Source organism: Gambusia affinis, linkage group LG12 (genome assembly GCF_019740435.1).
Source record: "Gambusia affinis linkage group LG12, SWU_Gaff_1.0, whole genome shotgun sequence".
Classification (NCBI taxonomy): Eukaryota; Metazoa; Chordata; class Actinopteri; order Cyprinodontiformes; family Poeciliidae; genus Gambusia; species Gambusia affinis.
The window spans coordinates 20,184,498-20,203,401 of record NC_057879.1 but is presented as its reverse complement, the minus strand read 5'-3'; the positions used below and the strand labels follow the sequence as shown (position 1 = coordinate 20,203,401).

Below are 18,904 nucleotides of genomic sequence, written 5' to 3'. Positions count from 1 at the left end.
TTTAGACTCAGAGTCTTTGGAAAGTAGCTTTCCATTCACCGAGATGACAGTTTGGCAAAAGGGCCACTTGTCCAATCGTCAAACCGCAGATTGTGCAAGACGAGAGCAGCGATGGTTGTGCCTGATTTCCAGTCGTTTTAATGACACCTCAACTGGAATGGTTTGTTTATAGTGTTACTGATTGAGGGCTTCCTTAAAATCTTGCCCCAAACTAAACAGAAAGCGGTTCTTCACTCATCCACGCCCAGTGGAAAAGGTTCAATCCCCAGCATATGGATCTTGGTCATATAAAGATTGGAAGAATTCTTTGCTTTCCTTTTCTTTGTTCTTGTGTGTTCAAACGCAAATGTCTTTCTGACTAATGTAATCTTTGCTGTTGAGAGAGACTTTTCAGTGTATACAAACTCGTTTGACTCGCGCTGTCGCTGACTTGATTTTGCAATTAACAGCTGTTAGGCTTTAGCAAACAGTCAGGGCTGGGCTTTGAATACTTACACATCTGTGAACAATATTTATAAAGTAGAAATGTTCCTGCCCGGTGTCAGGAAATGTTTCTGTGCCGATGGATCCCTTTCAAGGCTACAAAAGCATGACCTCTCCTGCTAACTGGAAGTCGTTATATGTTTACATGTGCTGTTTTGGCCCGCAACTGGACTTTATGTCAAAGTTAGCGCGAATAATCATGTCTGCTTTGGGTTTTCAAAGTTGGATTTGCACCTGCTGACTGCCAGTAAAAAACTCGAAGAGTTAGAAAGACGAGGAATTCTTTCTTAATTTCTTGGCACATCGCTGATCTCCGCTGTACTTTAAACAATAAGACAGATAATTTTTTATAATCTCCCTTTCTAATAGGTACCATCTCAGTAAATACGTATATTTCCAAGAACCACCACACTGATAAATACAGTAGGTTTGGACTTTTTCAGTTAGTTGTGTTATTTTATATTGAAAAAAAAAACAAAAACATATGTGGTTGAAACATTTTTATTTGAACTTTCAGCTGCAATTAGTGAGAAAAAAAATAAACAAAAATATCTCCTGAATTTTATTTTGTATTTTAAGCAGGAAAGCAACACCAGACTCAAAATCTAATATGGCTGCTACATGTAAAAAAAAAAAAAAAAAAAAAAAGAATACCTGCAGTAACACACTGTATATTTGTCATCTAAAAAATACATTAGGAAAAAATAATAGTAGTAGTACAGTGGTGCCCCGCCTTTTTTGCTAGTTGTTTGGGAATAAAACTTCATATTATTCTCCCAGAAATTGCCTAATTCTTTAATTTGTCCCATAGAGCACTTCAAAAATAATTTAAATAAAATACAGCTCGGGAAGTTGAAGTAGCTAGCTGTAATAATGCCATTTCTAAGCAACCAATCCAGTAGCAACATTCATTTTCCTTGGTGCCTACTGGCTATACCCTAAACAGTAGAAATGAGAAAGACCGTAAACCGTAAATATTTTATTGATCTCAAAGAGAAATTAAATGTTTACAACAAACGTAAATGTGGACAGTGGACAGACAGCCATCTCTATCTGGCTGTGGGCAGGAAAGATCTCCTGTAGCAGTCTGTATTACAACAAATTTGAAAAAGCCTCCAACTGCAGAAACTGTTTTGCTATGAGTCTCATAAAGCCACATTCATACACAGGCACACATTCATACACAAGCATGCAAATCTGTTTGCAACCTGAAGGATTAAGTCCTTTCCCAGGCAAAACAAAAAATACTGTCAATTTTAATCAGATTTGCATGTTTTACTTATCTAGTTGTACTCAGAAGTGGAAATTTCCATGTTCCAGGCTGGGAAAAATAAACAGAAAGGTAATCTAAAGTATAAAATACAATAATTAAAATCTTAAGTTTTTCACCAACTTCAGCCTCAAAATCCAATATGGCTCCTGATGGTTGAAAACAGAAACAGCTCCAGTAGTAAACTGTTTAGTTGCCTCTGTTATGATTTGTATTATCTTTTGTGAACATAGCACAGTTCAACCTCTGTTTGTCAAATTAATCCATCTATTCAAAGATAAGAAATTTTATAAAGTATTGCTTTGTCACTGTGCAAAGTAATTTCTAGATTGTATCTGGAAGATGGTTAAGGGGGGATTGGTGTAGTTTCTGGATCCATGGTCCAATAGGTCTCCTTGGATGTAACATTGTGCTATGAATGGCCCCATTTCACGCCCAGAAGAAACTAAAACATTTAATGTATGAAGTGGCAAAGGGACAAAAAGACCAGCAATCTCCTCCATTACGCTTTGCTCTTCAGAAAATTCAGTTTGAAATAAACATGTGTTCAAACATGTTGAGGGGAAGCTCCATCTCTGCGGCTGGTGATTATCCTTTAATGGTTAGAAGTACTTTATCTGGGTATCACTACAAGCACCAAAAGCACAATCAGTTTTAGGTCCTTGGTTTTATGTCATCTGAACTTAAAAGCCAGCAGGAAATTCCTCTGGTATTTCCATTTTGTTCCCACTCATTTCTAAAGTATCTATGAGGCATAGAACGTAAACACAGAACCACATCTTCGCCTGTAAACTATGATTTGTGTTGACACTGGGCTGAGTGTGTCCAAATGAGTCATGTTGTTAGAATAAGATAATTGTTAGCAAATAATTTGCTTCCTGTTGTGTTGCTGGTTTATATTCAAATTTATTTATTCATCTCCGACTTCAAACACACTTCTTGAGCTGATTTATTAAAAAGGTTTACACTCCCTAAAAGCAACACCTATGGAGTTTCGTGGCATCTCCTCCGATCTTGATTCGCTCATCTCTAAACAGGTTGGATTCTGTTTAGACATTACCGACCCCGCGCACCTGACACATTTCCTCTGGGAGCAGGGTATTTATTTAGATTGCAGTCTGGACTGCCTGATACCTTCCAAAAGTATGACCATCTGCTCCTCATTTGCCGCTCAAGGGCTCACGGGCTGAAACACGGGTCTGGAGAGGAGGGAAATGTGAGATCCTCAACAAGAATCATGGTTTTATCTCCAGCCGACTCCAGATTGAATCATGAAACACTTCTTTTGTGTTAACTCTGTTTAGATGGGTTTTAATGTTGTCTCACAGCCTTCTAAACCAATTGTGAACTTTCCTAATTCCCCCTAAATGATTGGAAAGCACTTGCTTCAGCAGACCCTATCTGCCCAGTTGAGGCTATTACCAATTGCCTGCTTAAGATGGCAGACTCCCTTGCGGCAGAAGGTGAATGTAAGCTCCTGCTCAGGCCAAAGCATCCTTTAGTGCTCCTGGAGTTAGAGCCAGGAAGATTAACATATCAGGAGTAATCCGACTCGGCCCACAAGCACAACTATGGAGGAGGAGGAGCAACAGTTTGACGGGGGAGAGGCAAGCAGAGGCATCAGAAAGAAGCTCTCTGCTCCCCTTAGAGTAACACGTTCTCCCTCCTCACCCTAACCCATCCTCTCAACCCGCAGAGTTCACCCTCCTGGGAACACAACAGAGGACCTGCTGCTGGAGAAGAGGGTAAGATGCGCATTGTCCTTCCATCAGTGAAGACAAAGTGCTCTAAAGGGACACGAGTCCTTCAACAGATGGGATAAAAGTTAAGACATCTGTGGGATCTGTTTATTGCATGCCACTGCACCTCAGCTCTGCTCTCCCCTTCTGTTTTAGGTTAAAGACTTTTCTTTTTTGCAAAACAGAAGAGCAAGAAGTTCTGCGCGAAGAGACATGTTGACGGGCGTTTTCTGAAACGAAGCCCACAGTCCCTTCAAGCTCTTCTCCCCTCTTCTTCTTCTTCTTTTGAATGGATCAATCTGCGTGCCACAAAGCATGCTTACATTCAGAGGAATGTTGATTTTGATCTTCACCACTCAGAAGAGTTCAATGGAAAAGCAAATATGATCGAAGAATAAGACATCCTGGACCTGAATCAAGTCAGGACACCTCCCGTACTCGCAAGGCAAAGGAGTTGTGACACAATTCATGGGAAAAAAGGACTCCTGCCTATGCCTAAGCGCCTCACCTGTGATGAAGATGGACGTACCCAGTCAGCACTTGCCTGAGGAGGTCAGCTGAAGCCAACGCCACACAGCTAAGTCTGGATTAGCAGGCCGAACGGTAAGGACAGCGCATCTTCTTTTGCTAGTTTAAGCTGCCAGCTTAAGTGGGAAGGCGTTAGGTGCTGCTGACAGAGATGCCTCTCTAAGTGCCTGAGTGGCAGAAAACACACTTTGGATTATCTGCATCAACAAGCGGCCCTCCCTACAACCACATGACAGTGGTGCGCAGCAGCCAGGCTGGCACGAAATGTTTGCAGAGTAGTGGCCACTGATTACAAGGGGGCATGCCACCAAGCTGGAGCAAGCACAAAAACAACAAAAAAGTAGATGGTTATTGTAATTATTTCACTCCCACTATGCAGACATATTTGTTTTTCAGAAATGAAAAGTTTTTTTCTGTCAATCAACCAATGTGGTGGTGTGCGTCATTTTCATCCATAGTTGCGTTCTGGCTGTTCCTTGCAAAGGCATTCAGTCCTCCACTGATCTTCTGTTATAGGACTGCAGTTTTATTAGTTTATTACGCAGATTGAGATAAAATATTATATGTGATGTAAAAAGCAGTGAAACCTCTCTTGGATTATTTTTTTATCAGAGTGTTGATCCACTTTGCACTAAGCCCATATCATACGTAGAGATTACGCTGTATCTAGCTGTGCCCCAAGAGGCCTGATCGAGGTTAAGCCTAAAGTCAACTGAGGCGTTCAACTTTCATAACCTGACAAATCTGATTGTGACAGGAGGGAGCTAAAACGTGAGATCAACGACGCACCAGCACAGATTCTCTTTCCCTAAAGGTCTGCTTTCCAGAACAACTGTACCGTCTTAACCCCAAAGTTGAATTAGGTGCTTAAGAGCTCTCATTAAACAAATGTCCTCAGAGAAAATATAGGTGGTTATTATAGAAAGAACAAGCAAAACATTTTAACCACAGTACAAATCAGACAAGATAAGAAGAAAAAACAGCATCTGAGGTTGTTCTGTACGGAACCACAATATTAACACTAAGCATGAGCCGTTTAATGATTTTTTAAATCATCACTGTATGCTCCTTTTATAAAGATTCTGGAAGCTTCTACACGTTTCCCTTGCTTACCAGGAAAGTGAAGTAGATGAATCCCATTCATCACTGTTAAAGTAATGCTGTTTTAAAACTACAGCTTGTTTACAAAGTCAGGGTTAGTTAAACTTGTGATTTTGTAAAGAGCAGAAAGATACAATATTCTGCACAATGAACACTCAAAAGCTTTTACTTTATTATTATTTTTGATTAAGTCTGTATCAAAGCCAAATCAATAAATCCTTAGCATAATTACAACCGAAGTAACCAATATGGTATCAATAGGAATATTCGAAATAAAAGCAACAAGATCATGTTCTATGTCTCGATTGGTATTCAATAAACAGATGGAATTGTTAAAGGAGTATCATGATTTTGCGGATTTTTTGCAAGTAGGTATAGTTCCAAAGATATGAATTTGCTTCCACATTTCAAGACAAGGACACTCTGGAAGCCTTCTTTCAACCAGCTGACCAGCAGTGTCCAGCAATAAGAAGGGTAGGGGAAAACCGGCATCAATTTTTCTCTTTAAAATTCAAAATTAAGACGAGCTTTCAAAATACATATATACTTTTTCCTATGGTCTTCGTTTAATAATTAAATGTGAGAAAAATTCTAATAGTATTTTAAAATGAAACTTAGGAAATGATTAAGGTTTACATTTATAGATCTTATATTAGCAGGTAATGTTAGGATGGTTGGCATTAAGAAAATTGAAATTTCTTCAAGTATTAGTGAGAGAATGCAAATCCTTAACTCAGATTTGCAAAAGATAAATCAACATTTTCACAATAAAAACTTTTTCACACTCTTATTAGCCATTCTGGTATCTGCTTAAAGTCTTGCTCTCTCTTGCTGTCTGGATATATAGAGTGCTTTAAAATTACTTTTTACATCTCTGTGCTTCTTTGGATTTCTTGTTCTAACCACCACAGTTATGGTGAAGGTTGATAGAGTCTTTTTCATGCAGACACACCATCCACAACAAAGTGTTTATGTGAAGAACGTGGTCCTTCAGTTTTCTATCGGCTGGTTATTGATCTCGGCTGATCAAACAGAGTTCCAGTGAATTCCAGTCGAAAGCCAATTTCTTGGTGCACCTCTACTTTAAACCATGACTGTGGTGGCAGAATATTTGAGCAGTTTTGTAAAAAAATTTAATAAAATAAATAACTTATTAAAACCTCAGTATACCCTAATTTCATTGATAACCAGTCAATGATTAGTTTGTATAAATCCTCATGCAGTACCACTCTTCTGAATCCTGGAACGTTTACAGCATTACCTATAGCATTATATTCAGTTCTTTCATTAGTTTTGGTCACACTTGAAAGTGGAGTTCACAGGGTGGCAGATGGCCACCAAACCTTCTGCGGCAGAAACATCGACCTGTTTAACAAGGGTTTAGAGTCGATGCTGTTGTGCTAAAAGAGGATCTGGTGTGGACAGATTAAGGTCCAGAATAGCAGCTCAGGGACTCTTCTTTAGAAAGTAGCCCACATAACATCCATCTCTGTAACACAAATAGTGATGAGGCAAGATTGTTTCTAATCCAGCTGTCATGAAACTTTCTCTTTACCCGTTAGATATGTAAATGTAAATCAACACTTTTTCTAATAGCCAGCTATTAAATGTGCACACAGTGCCAGCAGGATCAGTAGCAGTGCCCTGTACAAGGCTGTTTGTCAACTATTAATCCATATTCATTCACAAACTTAAGTTTGTTTAAGTCACAGAAAAACACAGTAGAAAAACACAAGAATGTGTGAAATGTCTGTAAAAATGTGTTTAAGTAATGAACAGCAGCTCTCACACTAACAAGTTCCAGGCTTTATTTTAATGATCCTTTGCTTGCCCTGAGACAGAGCTCTAGCCAATTGATGTGGCTGTGCAAATAAATTGCAAAGCATTTTTTCTACCTAACTTTTTTTAATTTCATCAGGAAGAACAAATGCTGATAGGACAACAAGTCCTGCTTCAGTTCACCCAAATTATGTCGCAATCGTTTTTGAGCGCCAAAACGACAGACCCGACTCGCAAAGGTTGTTGCTTTTCTCCCTCTCATTACTCCGACATTCGAGGCGGGTTTTAGAGGAAGAGGCGCCTGTTCTCTCTCAGAGCATGCTGGCCTACCCCTTGAGTTTGAGGTGTCAGATGGATTAGCACTGACACACACACACACACACACACACACAGGCACCAACACTGCAGCCAGGTGTTTGTCCACGTGACTGCAGATAAACCCGGCAGGCATTAGTGCTAATCCCGCCCTGATCTTTGGAATATGTCCCCATTACCTTCTCCAGGCACTGTCCCCGAGCCTCCTGATGCTCATTTAAGAGAGGAAAACACAAGACTGGCCTCTATGGGACTCCATAAGAAAGCTGTTTCCCTGCAACAACCCAGTAGGCGCCTTCGCCACTGTTTGTTATGCTGCTGTTATCTTTCCAGTGCAGGTATTTACAGGGTGTGTTCAGTGGAGTGCAGAAACAGCCAGTCGCATGGGTGGAGCAAAGCATTCATGTTCTGTAGGTAGATGCCCCAGTTGTGCAGTGGCATAAATACATGTACACACAAACACAAAAAGTTAGGCCTGAGGGGGGTTCTTAATATCAAAAGGCAGTGGTATTATGTAATCTGGATAATCTGGTGTCGGGTGATGATTCTGTAGGAACATGAAAGCAGAGATGGGAACTCTGGCGAACACCGCAGGGTTGGAAAGTTTATCTGTGCACGTCTGCGTCAGATGATCTAAGAAAAGTGAAACCACGCAACGGCAGTGTATGCGTGTTTGTGGCATGTGTGTGAGTTACTGAGAGACAGAACAGGCTGTATTTAGGGAGACTATAGGAAGAAATGCTAGAGAAGTGAGGCACAAAACGCTGGTATCTGCACAAAGAAGCTCTTCATTCAGTTCGTCTGTGATCTCTTCAGTGTTGGTCCAGACCCAAGCCGGCAGACAAGAAACCCCCCCTGTCTGCTGGTGTTAACCACTGACGTAGCCTTTGCCTACTTTGACAGTTCTGTGCTTCATCTTCGATTGGCCGTGGAATTGTGTTGAGTTTCTCCCTCTGGCAGCAGCAGGAAGGAAGGATGCGAGTGCCATGACGCTGTAATTACATTACTGTCAGCTTAGAGGCACCACGGCCACTGACCCAATTATTTCTTGAACATGTCAATTTTATTGTGTCAGTTGAGATAATACAATCTTTGAGTAGAAACAAGCGCTCGGTTGATGTTCGAGGGCTGGCTACAACTGCATAATGCTTGCATTGATGCATGCATAATGCCTCTGGGATGGTTTTGAACATTCTTGAACACATTAATTTTCATCTGACTTAAACCTGATTGAAAATCTGTCAAGAGGAAGATGAGACACCTGAATCAACAGATAGATGTTAAAGTAAACTGTCTTAATCCAATGCTAAATCAATGCTGGTTAAAGCCTCCCATTTCTTTTGTCACCCTTTTGAGATGGGGCTTGCTCTCCTGTTTCAGCTGGTGGTGATCCACATTTTTGTAACTTTACGCAACAGGGTTACACCTCAAGTGTTACACTTTAAGGCCTAGTACGCCTGTAGCTAGGTCTTTACAAAAATGAATAGTCTTGCCACATTGTTGAAGAAATATTCTACACACAAGATCGGGCTCAGAAAGGTTTTCATCTACATGAACCTGCACAAATCCGGCTCTGAGCGTTGTTTTAAACATGCCAAACCCATAGGGGGCAGTGTATAGCAAATCCAATACATGTCAGCAAATCAGAAAACAACCGCAACCTCTTGTTAGGAATTAAAAATGGCACGAGGAGGATCATTTGTGTAGACAAGTTTATAGGTTGAAGTACCTTTACATAGTTTTTTAAAGTTAATAAAACACAATACAATGGCAATTGGGAATCATGTGCAAGCAAATAGGCACACTGGCACATTATTTGTCACAGGCTGTCATGCGTGGGATCCCAAATCTCCATTTTTAAATGTACACAACAAATGCAGAACTTTCTCCAATCATCACTTCGGTCACAGTTTTAACAAATAATCATTTTTAGTGATATTAAATGGACGTTTTGTGTGGATAAAAGGCCAAAACGCAAAGTGTGTTTTCTCAGACAGCTGATGGCGCATAGGCGAGGCCTAAAAACACCCAAAGACTAACAATAACTAACAGGTTACAATTTTAATAGAAAAGTGTATAGACCTGAACCTTGATTCAACTTACAACCACCTGGTGGTTGTAAGTTGAGAACCACTCACTCAGTGGTTCTCAGTACTGAGTGGTTCTCAGTACTGAGAACCACTCAGTATATGTAGCCAATACCTATTGGCTACATATACTGAGTGAGTGGTTCTCGTATGACAGGCACCCTAGGTAAGATGGAATAAATAAATAGGATGAGACTGGTGGAGTAGATTGATCCTGCTTATAAAAATAAAGAAACAGGTATTTATTAAGTATCATATAATAATGGCTCAAAGGAAGTATTTACGTCGGTCTTGTGTGGCGCTCAGGACAAAGCCACATGTTGTACTGTGCCGTATATGGGCATACTTTTCTGTAGGTCAACATTTCAGGTGCTGTTTCTTACATAAAAGCTGTGAATTTGAAGGCATTAGGCTTCTTTGGCTGGAATCAACTCATTTGTTTGTGAATGAAGGATTTTCTCAGTTTGTTTTGGGCCTTGCACCTTAAATCGCCCTCTGTTCTGACACATCAGCATGCAGGGACACATCGCCACGTGATGCTTTTGTGAAGAGCCAGACATGTTGAGGATGTGTGGGAGCTGGTTGAGTTGTCTTAGTAGCTCATCTGTACTTTTATGTCTCTTTTTGAGGATGGGTTTTCCTTCTGGTGAAAAGTCCTCTGGGGTTCCACTGTATCCTCTGTGATACTGTTCCTTTCCGTTTGCATGGTGTCTTTCCATTTCAATTCAAAAGAAAACCCCATTGCCCCCCTCCCCTCCTCCTTCCTCCCTATCAGTATCCGTGTATTTATGTCCTCAGCAGTAAAGGCCAGAGGTAGATATTAAATGTCTGAGCTGATTAATTTTCCGTGACCGTCTGAGCAAGCTGCCGAATGCTCCCTGGCACTTTTATTGCTGGCAATCGACTGCAGATGTGACTAATGTGTTTCTGAGTGGAGCAATTATGACAATCAAAGCGTCTTCAGGGGACGTGAGATCAGCGTACGGCGGCTCGGCTTCGTCCAGTGTCAGCCACTGACACGCCGGAGGCCTCATCTCCTCTTGACGAGGTAATTGTTTTATCGAGATGAGCCGCCGAGTTAACGAGCTGAGGACACTGACGCATCGCTGCGGTGTGAAACGGCTAACTCCCAGGGATGAGTAATCGCCCCAAACTGACCTATTAATAGAAGAAGCAAACAGTGATCTCATCCTGGGCCGTTCATCATAACAAACTGACTCTATTACTATTGACAATTTATCACTCTGAACAGGAGCAAGGGGATTTTTCTGAACGTTTCTGCAGTGGGCAGACTTTAAACGAGGAACCTGAGAAAAGAAAAAAGAAACAAAAACAGAAGATGGTTGGATGGAGATAGAATGTATTGTAGGACGAGAAATTAAATAGAGGATGGAGGGAAAGAAAAACACAAGAAAGGTACGGGAGAGGAAATAAAGAAATAGGAACACAAATAGAGAAGAAAGAGAGATAGGACACAAGAAAAAAAGAATGAATTAAAAGATAGAAGGAAAGGAAAGAAAGGAAAGAAAAGAAGAAGGGGCATGACAAAAAATGAAGGGAGTAGCACAAAAGAGATGGTAAAGTAAAGGAAATAGGAAAAAAATAGGAAAAATGGACAGAAGGAGAGGAAATATGATGCAGAGGGACAAGAAAGGAAGTTAAGAGCAAAAAAGATGGAAGGTCTCAACGAAGGAAGCTAGAAGATCAAGTAAAACAGAGGGATGGAAGTATGTTTAAAAAGGATGAAAAGAATGAAGGACATAAGGGGGGGAGGAAGAAATTAGAAAAACATAAGGGAGATGGAGAAATGAAGAAAGGAATAAAAGAAACTGCAGTACACAGAGGAACCACACAAAGGAGGACAATAATTTAAACAACTTGATAGGGAATAAAGTCTGGAAAAAGGTACTTCCGTCTTTATCCAGGCAGGGAAAATATTGGAATCCAGTTTCAGAGTGCAAAGGAACCTTGCTTTGTTTTTCATTTAATATCTAGTTTAGGTTGCTGCTGTTACTTTAAGTTTTATTTAAATAGGTAAGTTGATTAAGAACAAATTCTCATTTTCAACAACGGCCTGTTAAAACTCCATTAAATTACATAAGACAGAAAAATATCATAAAACTGTGGGAAAATAAATTGCATTAAACCAGCAGAAACATGGAACGTCAGTTGATCTTTACTGGTGATCAGATGAGCAGTAAGGAGTAGATGTCACACGTACCCAAGGGCTGCTGCTCCACGCCTGATTTACATAGACTGGACATTAAACGAGGTTGTTGGGTGACACGTTTGACTGTCAAATGAATAGTACTGCGCAGAGACTCCACAGCATCTCAGACCCATATGGAATTATGATTGACGAGTAGAGCTTTAACTGATATACTGGTGGTCCATGTTTACACGGCATTTATCCCTCGGCTGCTCAAGCATGGAGTTTCAAAACCCTCACGTTCAGTGGTTTATATAATTTGGCCACAGCTCGTTAAAAACAAAAAAACTACTTGAAATGCATAAGCCCTCTTTTTACTGTACTCAGATTTACAGATCATATTTATGCTGTATTTTCATTCCTGCAGTGGACCAGGCGGCAGAAATATGTGGCTTTCTCCCCTTCACTGTAAACAACCCGGCAGCCTGTACGTATACGCTACAGGCTCCAGTCTGGGAAAACGCTTTGCAAGACTGGTCTGGATTTGCTTTTAAGTCTCTGCCAGCGTACCATTTCCGAATCCGAGGAAATGCTTTGCTCACTTGTCACACGACATGAAAAATACAACAAAATGTCTTGGATACCAGAAAGAGGGCTTTAGGGGGGGGTGTGAGGCTGGATTACTCTAAATTGAGTTTTTGTGGCGGCTGTGGCAGGAGGGAGGGCTGGGCCATCCGTGATAATGGGATCTAGGCAAACACATGTTCGTAAGGGCTTCATCAAACACTACTTAGCAAATAGGTGTGGCCAAGAGAGTCTTGTAATGGCAGGAATGTGTTTGCTCTCTTTAAAGAAACATTCAAATAAATTAAAGAAGTTTATATTGTCATTGAAGCAGTGAAACGGTGAAAAATCCACCCAGACAGCATAGGTTTGACGAGGCAAACTTTAAACACAAACTTCATTCTCAAAAGCCAGGAAGTTACAAGACAGCATATTCGATTATTAGCAAAACGTTTTTAAAAAACGTAAAGATGAGGAAAACACATTAAAGAGATTCAAAATTCAGATTCTGCAACATTACAAAAGGCCAACAAAACAAGTCTGATGATAAAGAAGTCTTTTGTTCCGACTCACTCATGAGGCAGCCTGCTGACTTGACAGAAGTCATTCAGATAGTTGTAGACACCCTCCACAAAATAGATGAGCCATTGAAAAAGAATCTGTATGAATTCAACCATATTAATGGATAGATCAGTTAAAGTGGCAGAAAAAGGTGCACCAGTGAACTGGGCGAGAAGGGGTGCGCACCAATTACACTGTCCCTTCACCTTCACATCATGATGGCTGCTTGTGCATCTCTGTATTTTTGTAATTTTTAAAATTTTATAAACACAAAAACATGGTGGGCTGCTAGTAGTGTCCCTATCATTGGGCTTGACAGGTTTTGTGGGGGAAACTCTGTCAACTGTGTTTTTATCATGTCAGTGCAGACATCTACCAGGAAATGTCAGAACATTTCATGTTTCCCTCTACTGTCAAGCTCTCTCGGGAAATTGATTTGATTTTCCAGCAGAACTTTGCTCCTGCAGACACTGCCAACACAACTTAATCAAATGGTTGAATTACCTCTTCAAGATCCCATCACATTTGGCAAAGACCTGCTAACAAACCAGTCATTCGATTCAGAGCTATTAGAACCATCTGCCTTCTTAACACCTGAGTAAAACAACATCCTGATCTCTTCCATGCTACGCTGCTATTCATACAACATGAGCTCCAACCATGCGTTGAGCTCCTGTACTCTGCAAAACACGGGAAAACTATTCAGTAGATTAACATTTCTGTATAAAAATTCTACATTTTGAGATAGAAAATTTGGGGTTCTTAGTTGTAAGCGTTGATCAAAAAACTGAAATACATCATACAGTTGGTAATAAATTTGTATTATATAAGTGTTTTACTTTTTAGATTGAATTACTGAATAAAGTTACAGTTGAAATTGAAGGTTTCTTGAATGTGAAAATGTACAACATTGGTGTCCAAACGTTTTAACCTGAGGGCCAAAATGTGAACATTTAAACCAGTGGTGGGCCACAAAATGAATTAATTTTAAAAAAGAAGAAAAAAATAGCTTGTGACAGTGTTCCTGTTCAACATTAAATCAATTTGAATAAATTTGTATGTTACTAAAGATCCATAAAATTTAAAAGGCCTTTGGACTGTTGCCTTATTAAAAGACAATTTCCAAATTTATTGGGGTCATCAATTATTTTCTATTTTGTCTGACAGATTTTTTTTCTTTTTTTTTTTTTTAATCATTGTTGACTTGTGGTCAGGGGCCAACCAAAATCATTTCAAGGGCCACAAATGTAGCCCCAAGCCACAATTTTGACATTCCTGTTCTAAAATTTCTGGCTTGACCAGTTAAAATAGTTTAGAAATTATCAAAAGCATTAGTATGACCAGAAAATATTATTTTAATTTAATTTCAAACAAGTCAGACAACATGAATCTGATTATTTTCAACATCATTACAACCATTCTTACAAAACAATGCTTTACTTGTTTGTAAAACACTTTTAACTGCCATGTTGAGGAAATGTGCTATACAAATAAACTTGATTTATTTATTTTTAAGTATTTTTTGTCTTTAAATACTTGTGTTGCCACCTGATGGAAGAGCACCCTAAATGCAGAGTCACACCTTCATTTTATTTATCTTTTTGCTCTTCCTTCAGACAGGCCGACAACAGAATAAAAAAAGTAAATGCATGCTAAAATAAAAGCCCCGATAGAGAAAGTTGCAGAAATCTAACAGCATACATGGGTTTATTATCACATTTATATCTGTTCTTCAAATCTGACAAACTATCTGAACTTTGTCCCTTTTTTGTCTCCATCTCTCTGCAGAGTTTCAATGCTCCCCCACGTTTTAAGATGAAGTTATGGAAAGGTGCTACTTTTGCCTTCGTGCTCTGTGCTGCAGCCCTGTCCACCTTCCTCATTAGAAACATGGCCTCCATCAGAGAGTTCAGAGTCCAAGCGAAACATCGGCAAGCATCTTCTTCGTCAGAACCTTCCCCCAAATCCTCTTCAGTTGAACCACGAGTGCTGCCCTGGCAGACCAAAAATCTTCATCGCAAGACACGCTCAACAGGCAACAACATGAACTCCCTGCTCTCAGAGTGTGAGAAATGCCATTTCTTTCGTCTTGTTTGGTCTGGTTTAAGATAAGGAGTCATGGGAATAGGTTACCACGGTTCAGGCAGAACACTTAGTTCCCGACTCATTTGTTTATAGAGCAGGTTTTAACATCCTAAAACAACCTCTGCACCTCATACTTTACTGACTCTCCATAAGAGCTTCACAGCTGTCAACAAAATGGAATATATTGGACTTTGGCTTCATACACCAGTTTATCAACTAATTGGCTTAAGGGAAATGTAACGCTTTGGAGATACGATGCAGAGACACAGTGCAAATGCAAGAAAAATAAGCAAATAAGAGTTAATCTGTTAGCACATGTAGTTCATTGTTTGCAGTGACTGTAACGCCCTATCTCACTCAACCATCGGTTCTGTCGAATTTGATGTTTTGAATGTTTAGTTTAAAATTACAAGGAAGCCTGATGAGTCTCCCTTTGTCACCTGTCAATAACACAGCTGTTGATCTTTCTCATCTCTTTTAGTTTCTGTGATGCTGCAGAGCTTTACAGAGGGAGAGCTTCAGCACGTGCTGGAAACCTTGCTGGACAGGAAGAGAAGAAGAGACCAGTCCCTTGGCATGACCCAGACTCGAAGGACTAAGAGAGCTCATAAATCCAGACCTTGCTCCCTTAGGAAGCTGGAACTAACTGTGACTGAACTCGGTCTTGGCTTCGAGAGCGACGAGACAATACAGCTGCAGTACTGCAGTGGTCAATGCGATAAAAAAAAGCTGAACTATGACCTTGTCATGAAGCATATGGTCGAAAAAGGCATTCTTGGAAGGGGTCGAAAGAACAAAGTTAGCAAAGAACCCTGCTGCCGACCCACTAAATTTGAAAAGAGCCTTGGCTACTATGGAAATAAGACCCATAACATAATTTCTAATGTATCAGCGAAGAGCTGTGGGTGTGTATGACCTAAAGTAATGAACTTCTCACTTCTTCAAGCTGCTCCAAGCCTCTGCTGAAAGATCCAGAAAGGGATGCATAATGGACAAACAAGGGAATATAAACACCAGCAGAGAGGAAGAAACCATGGGGGAATGTTTGTGGCGTTTCCATGGGAACCCTTTTTGACCGAGTAACTTTGAATGAATTCGCCTGTCATCGCCAGTTGGAAGCAGATCACATAGATGGCGAGAGCCATGTTTGGATTCCACGTAAAAATGAAAAGAAAGTGAAAATGACAGCACAAACAAATACACGTTTATATCTTTTCTATCTGTGTAGTGACACTGTAAGCTATGGTGTTAACAGCAGTTTAGCAACATGAGGTTTGTGTCTTTGTAGTCATTTGTACATGTTTAGTTTAAGAATGATGAGCCAGGGAGGATTGGATCATCGCTGTTACTGATCTTCATTCAAATTCCTATCAAAACTTTATAGTTTACAGACGCATCATCCCAACAAATTATTAGTCAGGCACATAAAAAATAAAAAAACATTGAAGCCATAAAATAAAATACATGTTGATTAAAAAAATAAGTCACTACAGCACAACTTACACTGATATATTTTGAGATGTGTCCAAAAAGATGTTCAATTGTTTCAGTCTAAGAGGATTTGTATGTCTTATGTTCTTATTGTTACTAATTGCAGCTTTATTACACAAGTAAAACAAAAGAAGTGTTACTTATAATTTATCAAGGAAAGAAATATTTTTGCTTTGGTCCCTGGTACAAGACCCATAATAACTGCATTTATTGATAGCATAGAGGCTCTCAACATGTGTTCTTGTAAAAACTTCCTCATCCAAATTTTGAAGAACAAATCTTATACTTTCCCCTAATAATCAACCAGGCACCCCTGGTACAGATATGTACAAAGTCTTTATTGCAGTAGGATAATCTAAAGGTAATGTTTTCAACTTGAGTACATTTATGACCATGCTAAGAAAATACTTATTTTGGCGTAAATCACAGTTGGTGCAACTTGCTGGTAAAGCATTGTAATGCAGCACTTGGTCTTCACAGAGCTTTGCCTTCAAGGGAGTGCTAAAGAGATCATAGTAGCTTGGTTGACCAGTCCACCAAGTTTTTAATGGGTGCATCTAAGGATCAATTACTCCTTGTGTACCAAGAGCAAGAGTCATGCCTGCATTCTTGACACAATGTGTAGTTTATTTCCAGCATGGACTGGACTCAACCAGAACTGCCTCTAGTCGCCAATCCAGTTAATACAGAAATCCGTCTTTGGTTATTGTAGATGTTGTGGTTCAGTTGTCTTCAGCCTCAGAAGACTGAAAATTGTGGCCTGCATGAGGGTCAACTCCAAGATGGAGGCCAATCTCTGCCTCAATCAGAAGAGAAATTCAAATATCTAAAGGGTAATCCAAAGAGCCCATTGGGAACCCAATAAAACATGCTAGAGAACTTAGCTGGGTAGAAGAATATCAGGATTTGCCTTCTAAAAGTGTTACTGATCTCAGCTAAGCAAATGACAATGACAGGATAGATTATCTCTGACTAGTCCCTGTTGCACCGCGTCCCTAAATGATCTAAAGTCATAGGTCCTGTCTTATAAATTCTGTACTTCCAACAGGTTTTGACTGGATTTAGGTCTGGAGACAGTCATGACCAGGTCTGTGTTGATTTGGCCTTTTGCTTTGGATCACCATCATGTTAAATCATCCTGTATGGACTTATTTTCAGTTTTCTGGCATAGTTCACCAGAGTTTATTAAAACCACCTGGTATTTTGACGAGTTAATCTCATGTTGTCTAGCATTCTCAGGACCTCTGAAAGGGAAACGGGCCCACAGGATCATAGATCCTCCACTGTAATTAACAGTGGCGATGCGCTTCCCACATATTCATTTTGAGTGTCGGTGGCCAAAACGCTAAATATTGATGTTAGACTAGGGCGTTTCCTGACATGCTTCCCAATAAAACAGTGATGTAGATGGTGTCTATTGCTTAGCATGGGATTTCCCCCTGCTGGATAAATGTACTCAAATTTAATGTCACATTTTTCCAACTTTTTATTTAGCTTGCAATTATGCTACTGAAATAAAGCATTTTTTATTTGTTTTTTTTTTTGTTTGTTTGTTTACATATCTTTAACAGGAGTGCCGACCAATATGTCTGCATCTCTACGTCAGCTGGAATCAATTTTATCAAAAAGATTAGCCAACAATTCAGAATCTATTAAACATCTTTCCTCAAGCTTAAGATAATTTAACTTGTTCAAATTGTGACCCTGGGTGAAATTAGTGACATTTTTCTCTAGAACCAGGTTTAACTGATTTGCAAAGATGAAAAAAAGGAGAAAGTGGGAACCAGATGAATGGTTTTAGGAAGAGGTAGTGGAATGTTTTCTTTTTGCTCAGAGAAGCAGAAAGCTGAAGATTTTACCCATCTGTAAAGCTTTTTCTGACCCATGACCCACTCTAATGTACAGCCTTTCAACTGGCCCAGAACATGCCTCTGTGTTGTGTTGCCTGGTAGACTTTTAGGAGAGTAATAAGCTGTGTACATGAATAACAATGCATCCTTCTCACCCTCGGACGTCCTATTGTAGTTTGAAATAACTGCCTGAAGTACAGCTATTGTTTTGCATATTTGTTTTTCCTCATGAGAAGATAAAAGCGAGGGGTGCTGATGCGGTGCATCTATGTTGTAGTTTATATTGTATTTATTTTGGAAATAAATTATAGATTTTCATATTTATTAAGATTATCACACATAAAAGGGACAGCTTTTTATCATCAAGCAACTGTGCCAAAAATGTTTTATCTTACACTCTATATTGACTGCTGAATAAAGATGATTTTAAACATGTGGATGCTTATTTCTCCTTTGCTGCACATTTTCAGATCTCAGGTACTTGATATGTATGGTAAACAGGAAATGAACAGCTATAGATCCAAGATGTTGATCAGAATATAAAAGAACCCAAAATGTGTAAAGAAAGTTAAGAAGTTAAGATTTCAGACATACCAATGATCAGATTCCAATGAATAAACTATACAGCAGATTAAAAACAGTGCAGCCTTGTCCCAACACTGCATAACAATGTAAGTTTCACTTTCTGAAATTATGCTTCTCAACAGCTCCACAGCCAGGGTCTTAAACAGCGCTGGTGACAAAAGCTTAATGTGCCTGGGAGGTTGCCAGGCGGCTTGAATTACGGTCTGCATTTACAGGAAAGTGTATGGCTGTCATTTCAAATCTTTAACAGAGTTGGAACTTACTTTTTCTCGGTTTTTTTAAGATTTAGATCTGGTTGTGTCAGATCTATAATCTCA

The 18,904-nt window shown here is 39.7% G+C and overlaps 1 protein-coding gene across 3 annotated transcripts; it reads left to right on the top strand.

Annotated features, from left to right (window-relative positions):
* Positions 1 to 3,396: 3,396 nt before the first annotated feature.
* LOC122841573 (neurturin) lies at positions 3,397 to 18,409 on the top strand. 3 transcript variants are annotated; one of them, XM_044134991.1, is made up of 4 exons: positions 3,397 to 3,498; positions 3,649 to 4,095; positions 14,365 to 14,641; positions 15,143 to 18,409. In XM_044134991.1, exons 3-4 carry the CDS (start codon positions 14,392 to 14,394, stop codon positions 15,574 to 15,576), a joined length of 684 nt encoding a protein of 227 aa, XP_043990926.1. In that variant the 5' UTR covers positions 3,397 to 3,498; positions 3,649 to 4,095; positions 14,365 to 14,391; the 3' UTR covers positions 15,577 to 18,409. The 3 variants fall into 3 exon arrangements, with proteins under 3 accessions (XP_043990926.1, XP_043990925.1, XP_043990924.1); XM_044134990.1 differs by having other exon boundaries at positions 3,435 to 4,095; XM_044134989.1 differs by lacking the exons at positions 3,397 to 3,498; positions 3,649 to 4,095 and having other exon boundaries at positions 14,017 to 14,641.
* The last annotated feature ends 495 nt before the right edge of the window (positions 18,410 to 18,904 follow it).

What these genes read in the sequence shown, in the direction of transcription:
- LOC122841573 (XM_044134989.1), top strand. Translation starts at nt 14,278, where the DNA reads ATGGGTTTATTATCACATTTATATCTGTTCTTCAAATCTGACAAACTA. An exon ending in GAACTCCCTGCTCTCAGAGT is followed by an intron (nt 14,642 to 15,142) that starts GTGAGAAATGCC and finishes CATCTCTTTTAG; the next exon opens with TTTCTGTGATGCTGCAGAGC.